This window comes from Episyrphus balteatus, chromosome 2 (genome assembly GCF_945859705.1).
Source record: "Episyrphus balteatus chromosome 2, idEpiBalt1.1, whole genome shotgun sequence".
NCBI lineage: Eukaryota > Metazoa > Arthropoda > Insecta > Diptera > Syrphidae > Episyrphus > Episyrphus balteatus.
In genome coordinates, this window is record NC_079135.1 from 105,191,111 (window position 1) to 105,209,832 (window position 18,722).

The following is an 18,722-nucleotide window of genomic DNA, read 5'->3' on the forward strand; positions in this document are numbered from 1 at the left end:
TTTCGAATTTAATTTTTTATTTAGACTATTTTTATTTTATATGTATGGGGTAATATACAACTCGTTGCAGCCCAGTGACCTTTACATCAACTTTATAATAGTCAATTGTTCTATAATGCACATGCATTATTCAAATTGTAAGGATTAAATCTCTCTTATTTCTTTACAAACCTCCTCTGCGACCTACAAGAAACGATTAATTTAGTGCACTTTTTTTTTGTTATATGATGTAATTCCCGTTCATCTAATAATCCCCTACCCGCGAATCCTTCTCGCGCGTATAGAACATTTACATTTATGCATGTGTGTATACCTAACGTATATTATATTCCAACGAAGAGTAAATTAACATTCAGGGTGATAATAAGCTAATTAAGTCCAAATAATTAATATCTAACAGTTCTCATCTCATTTGTTTGCATAGAACAAGCTTATTATCTTCTTCTGTGTGCGGCAATAATAATGGACAAAGGGACTTCTACACAACACAACACTGCTCTATCTTTTCTATTTACCCTCCTATAATATTACTATTTATACGTAATCAATACAATCGGGAGGATTACAAAAAGTCCTTTTTGCCTTTACCATATGACTGTGAGTGTGTCTGTGTATATATTAGAATTAATGAGTAAATGAATGAATATATATATCTTCACCTTATATATTTTCGTTACGATTCAGTAACGACAAAATAGGGGGGGAGGTTATATTATCTCTTATCAGTTTTTGTTATATCTATCTCACATTCCACTGACTTCTCTTTCACATTTGTATCTTCATTAGGCGTCCGGATGTTAGATGGCAGCGTTAATGATGCCGTCGAAGCGAAAGCACTTAGCTTGAACCCCCAACATATCGATATTTATAGTGCCTCATGGGGACCTGAAGATGATGGTTCAACGGTTGATGGTCCTGGCCCATTGGCAAGGCGTGCATTCATTTATGGTGTAACGAGCGGTCGGCAGGGCAAAGGTTCGATATTTGTTTGGGCATCTGGCAATGGCGGACGTTATACAGATTCATGCAATTGCGATGGTTATACAAATTCAATATTCACCCTGTCAATATCGAGTGCCACACAAGGCGGGTAAGTTATACATTTTCAAACCTTTTTATTTTTATATTTAATTTAAGTGTAAATAGAATTTTATTTTTATATACAAAAAAAAAATTGAGGAGGGGGATGCAATTGTTTCCATTAAGTTGATGTGGTTTTATGAGTTTTTTTTTTTTTTCTTTCTTCTTCTCATTTTTATTTTTATGACCACTCAAGGGTATTTAAAGATGATTTTGCAATTTTTGTTGCTGATGGTGTTGCTTCTACATTTTTTTTTTTTATGATGGTTTACTATGGACTTTAGTTTTATGGTCATTTATTTTATAGCATTATCCTTTGAGGGAAGGTTCAAGTGAAAAATTTACTAGCAGGATGTGTTTGTGTTTTTTTGATGAAATATCTAATTTAAGACCGTCCGTCACTTAGTTTAATTTTCCAAGTGGGGAAGTTTATGTTGAATTGATACTAAGTTATTAACTAAGAGTCAGTTTTTATGGCAAGTTTTTATCGAAACAGGACTTTTTTTTGTAACCTCGATCGGGGGTTAGAATATGAAAAACTCATGTATTGACTTAGGAAATGTATTTTGGACTTCATATTGGTTTAGCCTTGGGATCAATTAAGATCCCTTATGTATTAGTATTAGCATTAGTTAGGTTCTTGTAGAGGAAAAAAACTTTGTTGGTGTATCATATGCAGGATATTGCTTATAGAATGAAGTTTAAGTATATCCTTTTTTCTAAGACAATTTTAAGACCAAAAAATCTGCTTGCTTATAATGGCATTTATGATCCAAATCCAAAGTAACATATTTTTTGTGATTTTAACACATATTTCAGTCTGTAACCCCGAAACCCCTTCACATCATTTAAGACTGTAAATTTTCAAGTTCTGTAAAGAAATCATGTTTTTTTTAAGAAAAAGTAGGAAAACGTTGTTTTTGCTCTAAAAAAATTGAGTTTTGAATTTTTTTCAAATAAAATGGAAGACTTGAACTTACGAACTTGCTCCCTTGTCAAAAGTACCTAACGCTTTTTGAAAACTCATAAAAGAATATTTTTAAATTTTTTAATTTAAAATAAATTTTTTTTATTGTAGGCTTAAAGTCCATTTTATTTTATTTTTTTTTATGAAGGGGATAACCATCCCTGAAACGTTGCGCCAAAAATAAAAGATAAAAATAAAATAAAATTGACTCTAAGCCTATCTACAATAAAAAAAATTCATTTTAAATATAAGAAAAGTCACCTAATTTGTTAAAGAATTTTTAAATTTAATTTGAAAATAAAATAAAAATTGTTTTCCAAATAATTGCTTTAAGAAGTTTTGACCTCATAACGAAGTATGCCATAAAATTTCTTGTCTTAAAAAGAATTTTTGGAATTTTTGTTTTGGAAAATCGTTATAAAAAAATTCAGACCTATGAAAATGGCGCAAAAAATATTTTTGTATATCAAAAGTAGGGCATTTTTATCTGCCACCGTATATTTATTTTTTTTTTTGTTATCAATAGGTATCTATGAATCCGTATCGGCATAGAGAATATTAATAGAGAACATGGCTCAACGATTCTGAAAAGGATCAGAAAGCTAGCTGGTTCCGAGAACCCAAAGTAATAATCTGTTGAGGTGAAGAAGTGAACTAATATCCAAATCATTAAATTTTTGACTTATTTAAGTTTAATCGAATCTTTTTGCAATAAATAAATTCGACATATCTATTACTCAGGAATATTTGCACCCTAATAAGCTTTGTATTTTTTAGTCAATGGCATGTCTTTTTGCTTCCTTCAGAACGAACACCCGCCTAACATGCCTAACATGTGGATCATTTTTGAGTAAATTCGGTTTGTGTACGAAAAGAAAGGACTTAGGTGTATACAAATTAAAATTAATTCATTAGAATTTATACAATAAAATCACTTCGTTTTATACAAACCAATATTTCGTATATTTTTTAATATATAATTTTTTTTTAAATTTTAAATATAGTGGAGTAACTAAAGCTAAACTAAAAAAAAAATATTTGAACACAACGGCAACACCTACAAAATTCAAATATACATTTTTTTAAAAGCTAGAAGCTTAGTCATATATGTAAAATTAAAATTAAGTTAATTTAATGAACGGCTTTTGAAAGAATAGTAATTGAACTCAGATTTTTGAAAAAAAAATTATTGAAAAAATTTTAACATGTCGTTTTTGAAACTTGGTCCTAATATAAAATGCATTTATTTTCAAATTTTTTTGGCCGCATTTATTATGATTTCAAATTATAAAAGGAAATGTCAATATGTATTACGGTTTATGAAAAAAATTAAAAAGTATTTCATTTTCGAAGAACTTTTTTTAATAAAAGTTTTGAAAAAAAATGTAACTTATTTTTTTTTAAAGTTCAACATCTAAACATAAAATTATTTTTTATTCATTTAATAACCCTTACTGTTGAAAGTTAAATAGCAAAAATTTAAAGTTCCTATTTACCACAGTCTTCAAAAGTGTGATATATTTTACCTTTTTTGCTGCGAAATTCAACTGATAATATTTATGGCCAAACATTTTTTTTAAATAAATTCATTCATATTTTATTAGAAAACGTTTGAAAAAAAATTATTTCAAATTTTCCTAATAACATTTTTTTTAAATTCTGAGTTTGAGGACCATTTTTTCAAAAAGTCTTGATTAAATTTAGTGGATTTAAATTTAAGAGATAAGAATGAGCTTCTGGCTTTTTTAAAATGTATTTTAAAATATTGTAGGTGCTGCCGTTATTTTCAAAATATTTTTTTTGTGTTTGAGGTCAGAATGTTAGAAAATTGCATTTATCGCTTAAACGATGGAAGATTGTCCCTTACTGCCTTTTATATATTTTCCTTAAATTACCTAGAGAATCTTTTGCTATCATTTGTTTTATGAAATTTAAGCAAAAAAAATGGTTTTGTTAAAAAAAAATTTGATTTTAATTTTTAAAAACAATACGGCAACACCGGCAATTTTTAATCTATAGACTTTAAAGTATTTTTAATTACCTACCTACGTTTGAAAAAAAAATCGTCAAAATCAGAGCTGTTCGGCCGGGTTCCCTAATAATTTGCTTTAGTTACTCTACTAATAGAGTAAAAAAGTAATTATGAAAGTCAATATAAATTTTATGCAATTACGAGTAGAATAATTTTCAGTGTTAACAATTTTGGAATTGTTTTTCTTTTTTTTTTCAAACTATATATTTATAAATTTTTTAAATAGCTCAGACAGGAGTATAAAGATGAAGTGTTATTTTTTTTTAATAATTTAACCGACAATGAACATATTCTAAAGAAAATTGAAGTCGTATTTAATTTGGAAAAAAGTTAATACATTAACCCTCTGTAGGCAAACCTCTTTTTTGTGACGTGATAGGCACACGGGTGCGAATTTGGTTTATACTTTTTCATGTCGCTAGAACTTTTTTCGGTCACAATATTTTATAGAGAATCAAGTATGAAATTGATGTAGAATATTCCGAGGAATTCGAATATTGTATTCATAATTCCAAATAAAAATATTTTCACCCTTATAAAGAGACTTTTTTGTGACCACTTTTTTGAAAAATCGTATTTTTTTTTTATTTTTGTCCTGCCAAATTCGCATCCGTGTGCCGACAGAGGGTTAATGACTTTTTATTTGATTAAGTTTAACGACTATATAAACAATTGTATACTAAATACAGTATAAACACATACCCATTTTATATAAAATATCTATTAACATTGTAACGATGTCATTACTTTATTTTAGATATAATTTAACAATTTCAAATTTACACCATTAACTCGCAATTGTCAGGCCAAAAAATGGTTCCATATCATATTCAATACTTTAATGGCTAAACATATAGGTACATAGGTTGCCTTTAGTCTTCATGATGTCTGCAAACAAACATATATATGAAACGAACAAAATTCAAAAAAAAAGGGACAACTTTTTCATAATAAAATACAATTCAAACAAATATAATATTTCGATTTTATGGTCTCCAATATTAAGATTATTTGTTATTATCATTCATAAAAATATAAACATAATACACAAACTCACACACAAGGTATCTCTTTATCTATATCGTTCGATAAAAATGAAAAAAAAAAAAAAAAAATCTATAAAAACCACAAGGACGCATCACTCCATTCAGCTTTTCTCAAAGTCAACACACAATCCTCTCGCACTTCCCTGAAGGAAATAATAAAATAAAATCATTCATCCGTAGAAAATTCGCCATTTTTATTTAACACCAAACCTTCTTCTACACCATTTTAAGATGGAGGTATTTTTTGGTAGTGTGAATGGTTTTACTTTATATTTTGAATTTAAAGTTTTTTATAGAAAGGATTAAACTCAAACTTTAAAAATTCACAGTAAAAGCGTTTACATACATATATGGACTGTAAATGTTGTTTGAACAAAAAAAAAATATTTTTTTTTAGAATGTTCGAATAACATATATTTTTAAGACGTATTTACTTCAAAAATAAGGAATTATAAAATAACTAGCTGATCCGCCGGACTTCGTTCCGCCATTTCTTGTATTTATTTCTATTTTCTACTTTGTAATGAGTCATAATTTATAATAAAAAAAGGAAATCAAAACTTGAAAAGTTCGTCCAATTAATTTAAAAATATTCACTTTTAAAATTTAAAAAAAAGTGGCCTATGTTAAAAACGGTATTTCTGAATTTTTTTAATTTACCATTGTGAAAATTGTAGTGAATGTAGCGTTATGTGTTATATATCAAATGAAAGGTAATATTATCAAGATGCTCAATAAAGATAAATAAATTTTTATAAGCTCCAGATCAAAAGATGTAACGTGTTGAAAAATAGAGTTTTATTTTACCGTTATTTAAAATTTGTCATTACAAAATTAATTGAAACTTTGTACAAATATAGTCTTGCCCATTATCTATCTACACTGTAAATTTCATTCATTTATCTATTGAAGAAAAAAAGATAAAAATAAAAAAAACTGTTAAAAACGGACAAAAAACTTGGGACAACAATAAATTGTTTTTCCGGTTATTCGGTCAAAAATCATTTTAAAAGCTCAAAAGTTTTTATGATTAAAACCTATATTTCCTATAAGTTTGAGATTTTTTACAGACTCTTAAAAATTCCAAAAAAATAAAAGACTACTCAAAAATGTCCCTAAAAATTAGGTTGTTTTTCAAAAATTCTTATTTCAAAATACAGGGCCTATGAAAAAAAACCGTTTTGGATCCTTAATTTTTTTTTTTTAATATCTTTCTCATGGTGTTACTCAAATTTCTGTGCAAAATTTTGCGTAATTAGTCTTTTGTCGAAGGTCTATGACTGCAAAAAAACCTTCACAACTTGGTTTTGAAATTTTTTTGAATTTTTTCAATACCTTTTTTAACTATTGAATACATTTGTCTATCATTTAAAAAACATTTACGACTTACCGTTTAGAAAATAGCCTTTTTTTTCAATGTCGTGTTACCCCTATTCACCCTATAAAATCTTAATTTTTTTTTTTGCCTTAAACCTTCTCCTCTTATGCCTCTTTAATTAAAAAAAATTAAGAAAATAAGTCAGTCGGTGTGGCCGGTTAGCGAACGTACACAAAACCAAACTTTAATATATATAATTTAAGTAATATTATTACTTTATGAATTATAAGAAAAAAAGACATTTTTTCTTTTTTTTTTTAATAAATTAAAAAAAATGTCCATTAATTTGGTTTTATTTTTCCAACACAATCAAAATCACTTGACAGAAAAAAAAAATCAAATTCCTCAAAACAAATAGTACTTGAAATGTATTAATTTAATTGTGAATTTTGAAGCAACACTAGATGACAATTAAAATCATTTAAATGAAATGAGACAGTTTTTTTTGTTTTTGTTCTACTTTTTCATCATACACAACAACTAACCATCTTTTTTTTAAATTTAAATTATATAAAGTATACATGCATATCCGATGAGTATATGACACACATATCCGGTGGGTAATGTGGTTTTGCTTTGTGCTAACGCGGAAAATATTCACTATATTTTGTCGTTCCCGGATATAATTACTCATTGCGATGCTATTCAGGACTAAAAATTAATTAATTTATATAATTTATTTTGGCTTTTGTTTTATATTGTATTTTAAAATACAATTCCCAATAGACACAAAAAAAAAAACCAAAACAAAACAAATTTGAAAAATACAAAACTCAAAGAACTAAATATAGCCAATTTTAAAATTGAAATTGTATAAAATGTATATTTAGTTACTTTGATACTGCCAATAAATGTATCCTATCTAATTATTATAATTTTATATTATTATTTCATCGCGTTTATTAGTTGTGAGAAGCACAAAAAAAATGGAATATATTATAAATGCAAATATCAGTTTTGTTGATGATGGTACTAAATGGTTTAATTTAAAGTAAAATGGATGCATGGCGAGGTTAAAGTTGTGGTATGACGTCAATAAAATGTATAGTATTTTGTAAATGTATATATTTAAATCTTTTATTTTGAAGACAACAAATTTGATCCTTTTGAGGATTTTAAAAATATATACAAAAAATGACAGTAAAAAACTCCTTCTTTAACTAAGGCTGTGTTACTTTTCGGTAACCTTAATTGGGTTCTAAAGCATGGATTTTTAATGGGTATACTTTTTCACTTAGATAAAAAAAAGCCTACCTTTCTGTGAAATACTTGAAAATGACTTGAAAAATAAAATATATAACTACCTAAATTAAAAAAAAAAAAAACTTCAACGATTCGGTTTTTATTTGAGTTTCAAAAACTATACAACTTCAGAAATTCAACAACATTTAGCTAATTTAAAAAGTAAATAATATGAATAAAATAAAATTTCTCTGGTTATATGAAGCATTTTTTATGATTGTCTATATCTAACATAAGTACAAAAAAAAAAAAAATACCATAAATAAAATTCGAGGAAATCAATTTGATTTGTTTCGAATTTTTTTTTTTTTTTGTGTATTTTTTTTTCCTAGAAATAAAATCAGTCTATACTCATACTTACTTATATGAATGTGGACAGCCTTTAATTTGTGAAATAAATTAATATTTCTTTGAAAATAGGGCAAATCACGGGTTTATTTGAATTCTTGTAAATCGCGTTACATAAATTTAATGTTTAATTTACTGTGTGTATTTTACATAAAATATGAAGAAAAAAAATCGTTAACTAAATAAGTAAGATAGAACATACATACACAAACACATATTAAATACATATGTACATACATTTTATGACATTTTTGTATTCTATTGTTTCTTCAACCAAGTTTTCTGAAAATTTTCCAGTAAAAAATATGAGTTTGCCATTCTTATGAAATTATTGTTTGACACACAAAAACAAAATTTAATAAAAATTTATTATTAAATCAATTCCAAGAAAATATTGTGTATCCCAAATTCTGTTTTTTGAATTCATTGCTTGAGCAGTTAAAAAAAAAAATTAATTTTTATAAATATAAATTTTCAAAACTTTTTTCAAAAAAAAAAATGGTAAAAAAAAATTAAATTAAATTAAAAAAGAAATATTATTTGCAACATAAGAACAAAATTTGAAAGTTTTTTCTAAATAAAAAAAAAAATACTTAGTCATAAAAACACTGTCTTAGAAAAAATTTCGTTGAAAATCTTCAACCTTCAGTTAAATCAAAATCGTTAGAACCGTTTTTGAGGCTTTAATTTTAATTCAAGAACAAAATTTAAAATATTCCTTTTTTAGAATATATATCTCCCAAAATTCTTAACTACCAAGTTTGAAGAAAATCGCTTCAGTAGTTTAGGCTGTATAGATGAACATACAAACAGACTGACCGAAGCTAAAATAAACTTCCAATTGCAATTTCTTATTATAACCACTTTTCAAATAAATTGCATGTCTATGTGGCGTCTACTTATGTATTTAGTTATCTTTCATTCATAGCTATAGTTGAAATAACTTCTGAAATTAAATTAAAAAAAAAAAAATGTACCCCATTTTATTTTAAAAAGCACACACAATAAAAAAAGAAGGAGTCATTTTTAAGTTTCCTCAAAATTACGTTTACCGTTATTTTTAATCAAAGAAAAAATAATGAACTTACACTTTTAATCAAGGATTTTCCTTGGAATAATTCTTGATTAAAAGATAAGCGTGTGTGAACAAACTGGCAATGAGAGTTAAAGTTGCGTAAATGTTAAAATTTTTCTTATCAAAAATTTTTTTAGTGTTATGTAGAAGTAAAAAAAATATATATAAAAATCATTTATCAAAAGCAAAAAAAATCCTAAGTTGAATTTCAGGAACTTTGATTTTATTTATTTAAATAAATATTTTGAAAAAAAAAAATTGGACCCGTTTTTAAAATTCTATAAAAAATAAAATGCACGACTGGGGTCGCATGTACTTGCTCTTATGCTTAAAGTTACTTAATGTTAAAGCTTTTTATTCAAGAAAATTAAAAATTTGATATTTTCAAGAAATTAAAAAAAATAAAATCTGTTTTTATAATTAATTAAATACCGTTTTAAATGACCTTTCACAAAAAACCAAGTATGCATGTTTACTTCTTGTATAAAAAGGAATTTTTAGAAAAAATGTTCGAAAATCGTTAGAGCCGTTTTTTTAAAAAATAATTTTTTAAATATAAAAATTTTCTAACATTTTTCAAAAAAAAGTTGGTATGCCATTTTGAAGAAATAATTTATTTACGCATAAAAACGAAATTTCAAAATTTTTCATAAACCCGTTTTCAAAAAATTGATTTTTCAAAAAAAAAATTTGAAATATTTTTTAAAAATCCAAAAATGAGTTTTTTGAAATTTTTCTAAAATTTTAATATCACCTTCACCTAAACGCTTTTGTATAAAAATTTTCGTTGAAATCGGGGTGGTCTTGAACGAGATATTCATAAATCAAAAAAACCGTTCTATGACAGGTACCGTTAATAAAGGTAAAAAAAATATTTTTTTTATTTCGAAAGTTGGCTCTTATGTGTAATACTACACTCAAAAATTTTAATCAAAATCGTTAGAGCCGTTTTTGAAAAAAAATAACTTTTCTATTTCCGTTATATGACAGGTACTGTTAGTTTTGGTCCTAAAAAAAAAATTCGAATTTGTCCTCTAGGGAATCACCCAAAACTGTTAACTACCAAGTTTGAACAAAATCACTGGAATAGTTTAGGCTGTAGCTCGAGGTACATACAGACAGACAGACAGACGGACAGACAGACAGAATTGCCGGACCCACTTTTTTGGCATTCTCCATCATCGTAATGTCATGTAAAATTGTTATCTCGAGTTCGATTTTTTTTACGAATCCGAAACTTGCCCTATAGTACCTATATCGCAAGTAAAAAATTATGTATATGTACTTATAAAAATATAAATAAAATTATTTTGACTTTTTGTAGAACTTTTTGATCAACACTCAAAATTAGCATTTAAACAAATATATTTTTCAAAAATCTTATTTAAAAAAAATCAATCTATGCATTTATTTTCTGAAACTTTTATTTTTGATTTATAACAAAGATATTTGGTCTGGGTTTTAAATAAAACCACGGTTCTTATTAAGTTACCGTTATAACAATTTTCGAAAATAAAACTATTATCAACAAAAGATTCGAAATTCTTCATTAGCATAAGATCGCATAAGATCGTTAAAAATAAGATCCGTTGTCGACAGAAATTACAGTACCTCGAAAATTTTATATGAAAGGTAACTACAAAACGTTCTAAGCGAGATAAAATCCAACAAAGCTAAAATTCCCATAAAAACCATTTGAATATCTGTTAACCCGTTTAGAGGGGGGAAATGTGATTAAATTGACTTACAGACGAACGGCATGATAAAAATATGTACTTTTTTTTTAAATTTCTTAATATACATAGTCCTAATAGGTATTGGTTTTAGATAAAAAATGCTAAAAACTATGTTTTAAGTAGGTAAATTGCCAAATCCTTGTCAAACACAAATATTTTTAAAAGTTTCTAACAGTGCCTGTCATAACCAATTGATATCAACAAATTTAATTTAAAGAAGTGTTTTAGTAATCATAACATTAAAATTTTTCTTAATTTTCCAAGAATACATTTTTGAAATTTTACATAAAAAATTAAAAATATTAGGTAGTAGAAAAATCAATTTTTTAGATACTCGTACAGATCGATGACATTTTTTGAAACTTTGTTTTTATGTGTCGACAAATCAATTTATTATTGCAAAATGCCTCTAAATTATTTCTCATAAAAAAAAATTATTTCAAAAAACAAACTGCTTGAGTGATTTTGAAATTTATTTATAAAATTGGAATAATTTGGTTTTTTTTTAGGTCAAAACTAGTGTTTTTATAATTTTTAAATCAAATTCAACATAATTATTTTATAAATTATAACCTACGAAGCTATAAAATTCTATCAACTTTCATGTTTTGTAGATCGATTTTTTTTTGGCAAATTGTCGTAGATGGATGTTTATAAGATTGGGGAACATTGAGCCAATTTTATAAGCCCAAAAGGTCATAAAAACTCTTAAAATGAATTAAAATTTGAGGTTTTCAATTTTTGGTGAAAACTTTGGCTTTATTGCAAAACTCAGTTATGACACGAAAGCCTTTTAACAATTTTATTTTTGACAAAGTATTTAAAAAGTTCATACAGGGTGTTTTTTTTTCAAATAGGTACCTAAAGTATTTGAATTGGTTTCTTTAGCCAAAGGAACTTAAACTCAAAAATAAATCCATGAACTTTTTTTTTGGTAAATGGATGTTTTTTTCTGGGTTGAGGAAATATATGGGTCAGCTACCATCATATGAAACTTCTTCTAGTCTATTAAGATAAAGTTCTAATATGTAACACTCTTTCTTAAAAGTTTCATACATTTTTAAATTCTTAAACAATTTATTTTTAATCTCTGTAACTCTCTGAAAAAAAATCCTGTACTCTAACAATAAGTACCATTTTTTATTTCAGATTCAAACCCTGGTATCTGGAAGAATGCTCCTCAACACTAGCGACAACCTACAGTTCAGGTACACCAGGTCATGATAAGAGTGTTGCAACTGTCGATATGGATGGAAGATTACGTCCTGATCACATTTGCACCGTTGAACACACCGGAACATCTGCGTCAGCTCCTTTAGCAGCTGGTATCTGTGCTCTAGCTCTGGAAGCAAATCCAAATCTAACATGGAGAGATATGCAATATTTGGTGGTAATGACTTCACGACCTGAACCATTGGAAAAAGAAAGTGGTTGGATAATAAACGGAGTTAAACGAAAATACAGTCACAAATTCGGTTATGGTCTTATGGATGCTGGTGGTATGGTCAGTTTGGCTGAACAATGGACTTCGGTGCCTCCACAACACATTTGCAAGTCTCGAGAAAATAATGAAGATCGTAAAATAGAAGGAAGCTATGGATATACTCTGCAAACGCATATGGACGTTAACGGTTGTGCTGGAACCATCAATGAAGTTCGCTATTTGGAACATGTTCAGTGTAAGATAACTTTGAGATTCTTCCCTCGTGGAAATCTTCGAATTCTACTCACATCACCAATGGGAACAACTAGTACACTTCTCTTTGAACGACCTCGAGATATTGTGAAGTCCAACTTTGATGATTGGCCATTCTTGAGTGTGCATTTCTGGGGTGAAAAAGCTGAAGGTCGATGGAATTTACAAGTGATAAATGGCGGACGAAGACGTGTTAATCAACCGGGTATATTGTCCAAATGGCAGCTGATATTCTACGGAACAGCTGTAAAGCCTGTTCGACTAAAGGGTGACCTACAAGATCAATCACGCAGAGGGCAAGGTCTAAATCCATACGTGTTTCCCACTGATTCCGATTTGGGACAACCTACTGGAGGATTCTTCAATACCGATCAATATGCTGGATATTTGAATTATCAAAATCTTTTCACTGGAGCTGGAAGTAATCCGGAGAAGGCTGTTGCCACAGTCGATGGGCATAATATTCCAACACCGCAACGACAAAATGTTATGGCTGATTCGAATAATAAACTGGTTTTGCATGATTGCGATCCAGAGTGTGATTCGCAGGGATGTTATGGTCGTGGACCGACTCAGTGCGTTGCATGTAAACACTACCGACTTGATAAGTGAGTATTGGCACTTTTGTTTGAAATAATTAAAATTTTCGTTTATCATGCCTTTTTTTTTGTGCAACTTGAACCATCTATTTTAAAGTTCGCGAAATGCAAAAAGTGCTTGCGAAAGTATTTTTTAAGGTCCTAGCTTAAAACTAAGGAAATTTGCACACTGCTTCGTAACAAATCTAATACGTCTTTGTTTAAGAAATTCGTAAGCCATGGAATTTTAAAGCTCAATTCTTGCATGTAAATGCATTGCAAATAAGAAAAAATAGTTTGCGAAATAAATTTTTGTCAAATAATATTCCTTAGATTGCTTTTTTGCGAAAGTTTTTCATTAAGTTAAGCATTTTTGTTATAATTCGCAATATCGCAGTTTCTATTCTCCAATTGAAATTTGCAGTTATAAACATGAGGCTCGGAAAAGAGAAGTCTAAGAGAAAATAATGTATCATTCGGAATAAGAAAAGTAGTTTGCGAATTGGATATTACTTCGAATGCCAATACTCGCAATGTCGCAAAATTTGTTTTTTCCTATTTGGCAAATTTTGTAAACCACACCGACCTCGGATTATATAATTTTCGCAATTCGAGAAACGATTTTTTTAGTGCAAAAGTGTTTAGGACTTTACAAATTTAAGTTGTGTTTATCTGAAAATTGTCGAACTTAACACACTTAAAAAAAAAAAAAAACTCGAAGAACCTACATGCTTGCAAAAAATTTGTCTTTCATTTCTTTTCAATAGCTACGACAATATAGAAATTTTTTTGTTTTTCAATTTTGAAATTCGAGAAAAATTGGCTTACGAAATTTTTCTTTTTTCGTATAGGTATACGAATATTCACAATTCAGCCAAAAATACTTTTTTTAAAAATTTATTGAAATTCGCAGAGTTATTTAAAAAAATTAAAATATTTGAAAAACTTTTTTTTATATGCAACTTTGCAATATTTCGAAAATCGGCAATTTTGGAATCTTTCATTTCATTGGCAGATATTTTATTCAAAATGTCAAACTTTACATTTTTTCTTACAAAACAAAATAAAAAGTAGTTTGCACGAAAATCATTCCTTAATGCGAACCTTCGCAATTTTAGAAATTTTTAAAATTTACATTCGCATTATAAAAATTAAACTTTCAAAGAAAAACACATAAAATTAATTTTTTCATTTTAGAAATTTCGATTTGCTTAATTGCATTTAATTAATATATGTAAGCTTCATAATAGAACAATTTTAAAGTCATAAAAGAAACAAAGAAAATACATTGGGAAATAGGATTTCTAAAATTTTATTTTAATTTCTTTTAATTGCAAATTTTCAGGGTTTTAATCTTTAAATTTCTCAAAAGGTGGTTATTAATTTTTGAATAAGTTTATTTTCAATTTATTATGCGAAAAATAGAAGTTTTCTTCTATTATTCGCAATTTTGCGAAGGTAACTCCTTTTTGCAAGTTTGTTTCGTTCATTTTACGCAGTTCTTCGCATATTAGTTGCAAAAAGCTCATATTTATTAAATCTGTTTTCGGGTTAATCATTTTGCGAATATTTTCTACAACACCTTACATGTTCCCATTAACTTGGTCTTAAGAAAAAACTATCATGATATTGAAATTTACCAAGCAAAATGGAAGACACTAATCTGCATATTGATTTTTTCACATTCAGCTATTTCGCATTTTTTCATTTGTGAAGTTTTCATTTAAATTTTGGAATCTTTGAATTTAATTTTGCATGTAAAGAAACAAAAAGTGGTTTCAAGGAGAATTTTCTTCTAGTGCGAACTTTGCAATTTTGCAAAAGTAACTTCTTTTCGCAAGTAGTTGTCCACCCAGCAAATGTGTTTATTGGTTACTTAACATCAATTTTTATTTTCCTAAGTTATAACACAAAAAATTAAAAACACTGGTCTGCAAAATGTTTTTTTTTTTTCAATTTCGCAATTTTGGAATTCTTTTTTTGCTCGTATGCGATCTTCGCAACTTCGCAAAAGTGACTTTTTTCCGAAAGTTGCCTAGACTGGGCGGACAAGTTTCGAAAAAATGTCACTCTTGCAAAATTGCAAAGATCTCATACGAGCAAAGAAAGTCTTGATACGATTATCAATTACATTAATGACGAAATGTCTAAAAAACCTTCTCTCTGGTCCATGATTTTTCGAATTTTTTAATTTTTAATTTTAATTTGCTTATCAAAAAATCATTGAGTTTGCTCGAAATGCTAAAATCAATTTTAAAAATAAGTTATATCATGGAAAATAAAAAACACCGATCTACAAATTAATTTTTTTTCTATGCAATAATTCGCAGTTTTACAAAATTCTTTTATTTTTATATTTTGCAGATTTTTGAAATCATCGAACTTTCAAAAAAGAATTGTATTTTGTTTAAATTCATGCAAAAAAAGAGGTTTGCGATTATTACCTATATTCCTCTTATACGAACTTTGCAATCATTGCAAAAGTAACTTTATTTTGCGTGTTTTTCATCAATCTTCCTCTTACGGTCTTCATGTTCACATTTTGAGTTCTTAGATTGCACTTGGTCCTAAAAAAAACAATCATTTAAAAAAAAATATCATAAATTAAGAACACTTTTTTGCAAATGTGTTTTTGAAAATGCAATAATTCGCAGTTTTAGAAATCTATTTTTTCATTGAAATTATTTTTCTTTGCAAAATAAAAAAAATAAAAATTTCTTAAATTACTTCGAATTGCAATTTCGCAAATATTTCCTTTCAAAAATTTTTTACTTCGCATTTTAAATTTGAATCAACTAAAATTTTAATCAAATTTCATTTAAAAAACATAAATTCTAAATCCATTTATTTGTAATTTTCAGCACCTGTGTTAGCCGTTGCCCACCACGAAGTTTCCCCAATCAAGGAGGTGTTTGTTGGCCATGTCATGAGTCTTGCGAAACATGCGCTGGCGCTGGACAAGACAGCTGCTTGACGTGTGCTCCAGCCCATTTACACGTTACCGATTTGGCTGTCTGTCTACAATTGTGTCCTGATGGTTACTATGAAAGTAAGTTTCTGTGTTCAACATGTCTATGCCTATCATCAAATTTCACAATACACTACTTGAATATGTCTAAATAATTTCTCTCGCAAAACCAGATTACGACAACAAAACTTGTGTCCCATGCGAAGCTAATTGCGCTTCATGTCAGGATAGACCCGATTATTGTACCAGTTGCGACCATCATTTGGTTATGCACGAACACAAATGCTATTCGGCTTGTCCACTTCACACCTATGAGACTGAAGATTACAAGTAAGTGCGAACAATTATTAATTTATTGACAAATGCGCCGCGACCATAGAGTATTGGTATATGGGAATTAATGTATAATAATAGGGAGGGAAAATTTAATTCAACGGACCGTTCGTCCGTTCCGACCTCAAGAGCATCCAAAATGTCAAGTATATTCTCAGGCTCGCAGGTTATAACGTATGTTTCTGACACAATGTTAAATTCTATGGTGAAAATTACTTAAGGACATTTTTGCATATATATACGAACTAACATGTGGCTTACATACACATTTATAGTAGCTACATTGAATAAGGTCGTGAATTTTATGGGGAATGGTTATGAAATTCCTTGAGAATGTCCTTACTCATGGGCCATACCCATGATGAAGGAGCATGCACGAGTGAAGCAAATTTAATTTTGATGATCGATGTTCACAAGGTATTTTGTCGAATTTAAATGTGTGTGTGTTTTATATGAGAGTGTGTGTGTTAAGTTGAGAGTTTCAGTTTGCTTGTAGCTTACAGTGAAAATTAATTTAAATTATCTTCTCTCTGTTGGGCTGCAGCAAAAGCACAAGCACAAGCACCAGCCCAGCTGCTTCTGTACCTACATATGTTTGGTATAAAAGGTTGCCTCTCCTGATGATGGATCTAATGTAGGCCAAATAGTCCTTGGATGCCTGAGTGGTGCACAAAGGAATATAGTAATGACAAAATGCGTCATCATGCTACACAGCATGGAAATGGAAATAGCTACATATCACTTTGGGGACTATATAATTAACTGGAAAATATATTAAACTGCATAAATCTTAAACATGTCGTCAGGGAATTATTGAACTTTTTGAAGTAAATTTTGATGTTTCATTTTCGAGGAAGAATTTAAAATAGCTCTTATCGTTTAGAAAATGTATGCAAAGCAGTGTACTGATGACAGCTGTATTTAGTCTAATTGAAAAATATATTGGTGAACATAATTCTTTGAACCACCCTTTTTTCTTTTTTTATTTTAAATGTAACTTAGAATACTAGGCGGGATTTAAAAATGTGTATTACAAAATTTTTTAGGTATGGAAAAATTAGTAAGGAGCGTTTACAAAGCAATATGATTGTGGTAATAGTAGGAGACCCAAGTATTTTATTGAATTTCTCAGTTTGGTATTTGAGGAACCCGAATTAGAGGGTCTGATATTACTTTAAGTTTCCCAGTTTGAACCAAAGTCTTTCATTAATTTTTCCTCAGCTACATCGACGCTTTCTATGGAAGAGCCTAACAAACTAAAAAACTGATCATCAAAAGCATCTTCTTAGTTGATCAAAATTTCTCTGTTAACCTTAATTTCGTGCTAAAGAAATAAGGATTTAGTTCAATAAGAATCAGTTTTCAGAAATTATTACAAATAGAGTTCCAAAAAGAAGGGGAAAGAAACCGAATAAACAAACATAAGTCGTTTCAAGTTAAGTCCATAAACTAGTAGCAGTGGTGCAATGTTTAATACGTCAGGCTGGCAGTTGTTTGATTCCTTGTTCAAATCCTACCTCGGTGGAAGTTTTTCAAATAATTTAACATAAAGCAACATAGCATCACAAAACAAAAAAAAATCTAATAATCGTCAAATAAAAATCTACAAATATTTGTTAAAAAATTGTAACCGTTGAAGCGTTGTTTGTTGGTGGTCAAAAATTATAAAGAACACAACAAAATATTCTGAAAAGAGAATAATATTGATATTATTATACTCTGTATTAACATAATCAAAGTATCATACTGAAAGAAGCGTAGGTCAAACCATAGGATTGTCATAGCTATCAAACAATACAAAATAAATGTAAGTTGAATAGAACCTGATAGGTTACAAATACTGGCATTTTAAGTTCCAAGTTAAAAAAAAATGGTTGTCAGTAAAGTCGGTTTACTTACTTACTTAGGGTGACCAGCGCCGTAAGGCGGCTACAATCCGCTGTGGATTTGGGCCTCAACCAACAAGCTTCGCCAGCCAGCTCTATCCTTAGCTCGCCGGTTTACGGACGATAATTTTACGTGATAACGTCACAAGAAAACAGGTTGTGTGCTTTTGTTAACTTTCTTGTTAAAACATTTATAAGATAATAAATTTTAAAGTAATGTACTTAAGCTAAAGATTAAGAACTCACATATTTATATCTATGTATATGTTTTGTAGAAAAACTGAATTACTTTTTGAATCCAATCATAAATGAAAAAAAACTAAACAAAATGTCCTACCTTTTTTTCTTTTCTTATTA

General features: G+C 28.3%; 1 protein-coding gene across 2 annotated transcripts in view; it reads left to right on the forward strand.

The window, feature by feature from the left end:
- The window catches only part of LOC129911426 (furin-like protease 2), a 280,911-nt gene that overhangs the window by 191,090 nt on the left and 71,099 nt on the right, over nucleotides 1-18,722 (forward strand). For both annotated transcript variants that reach the window (XM_055989229.1, XM_055989230.1), the window contains exons 8-11: nucleotides 787-1,090; nucleotides 12,054-13,208; nucleotides 16,040-16,227; nucleotides 16,320-16,476. In XM_055989229.1, coding sequence (XP_055845204.1) covers nucleotides 787-1,090; nucleotides 12,054-13,208; nucleotides 16,040-16,227; nucleotides 16,320-16,476 — 1,804 coding nt within the window. The remainder of the gene's footprint in view (nucleotides 1-786; nucleotides 1,091-12,053; nucleotides 13,209-16,039; nucleotides 16,228-16,319; nucleotides 16,477-18,722) is intronic.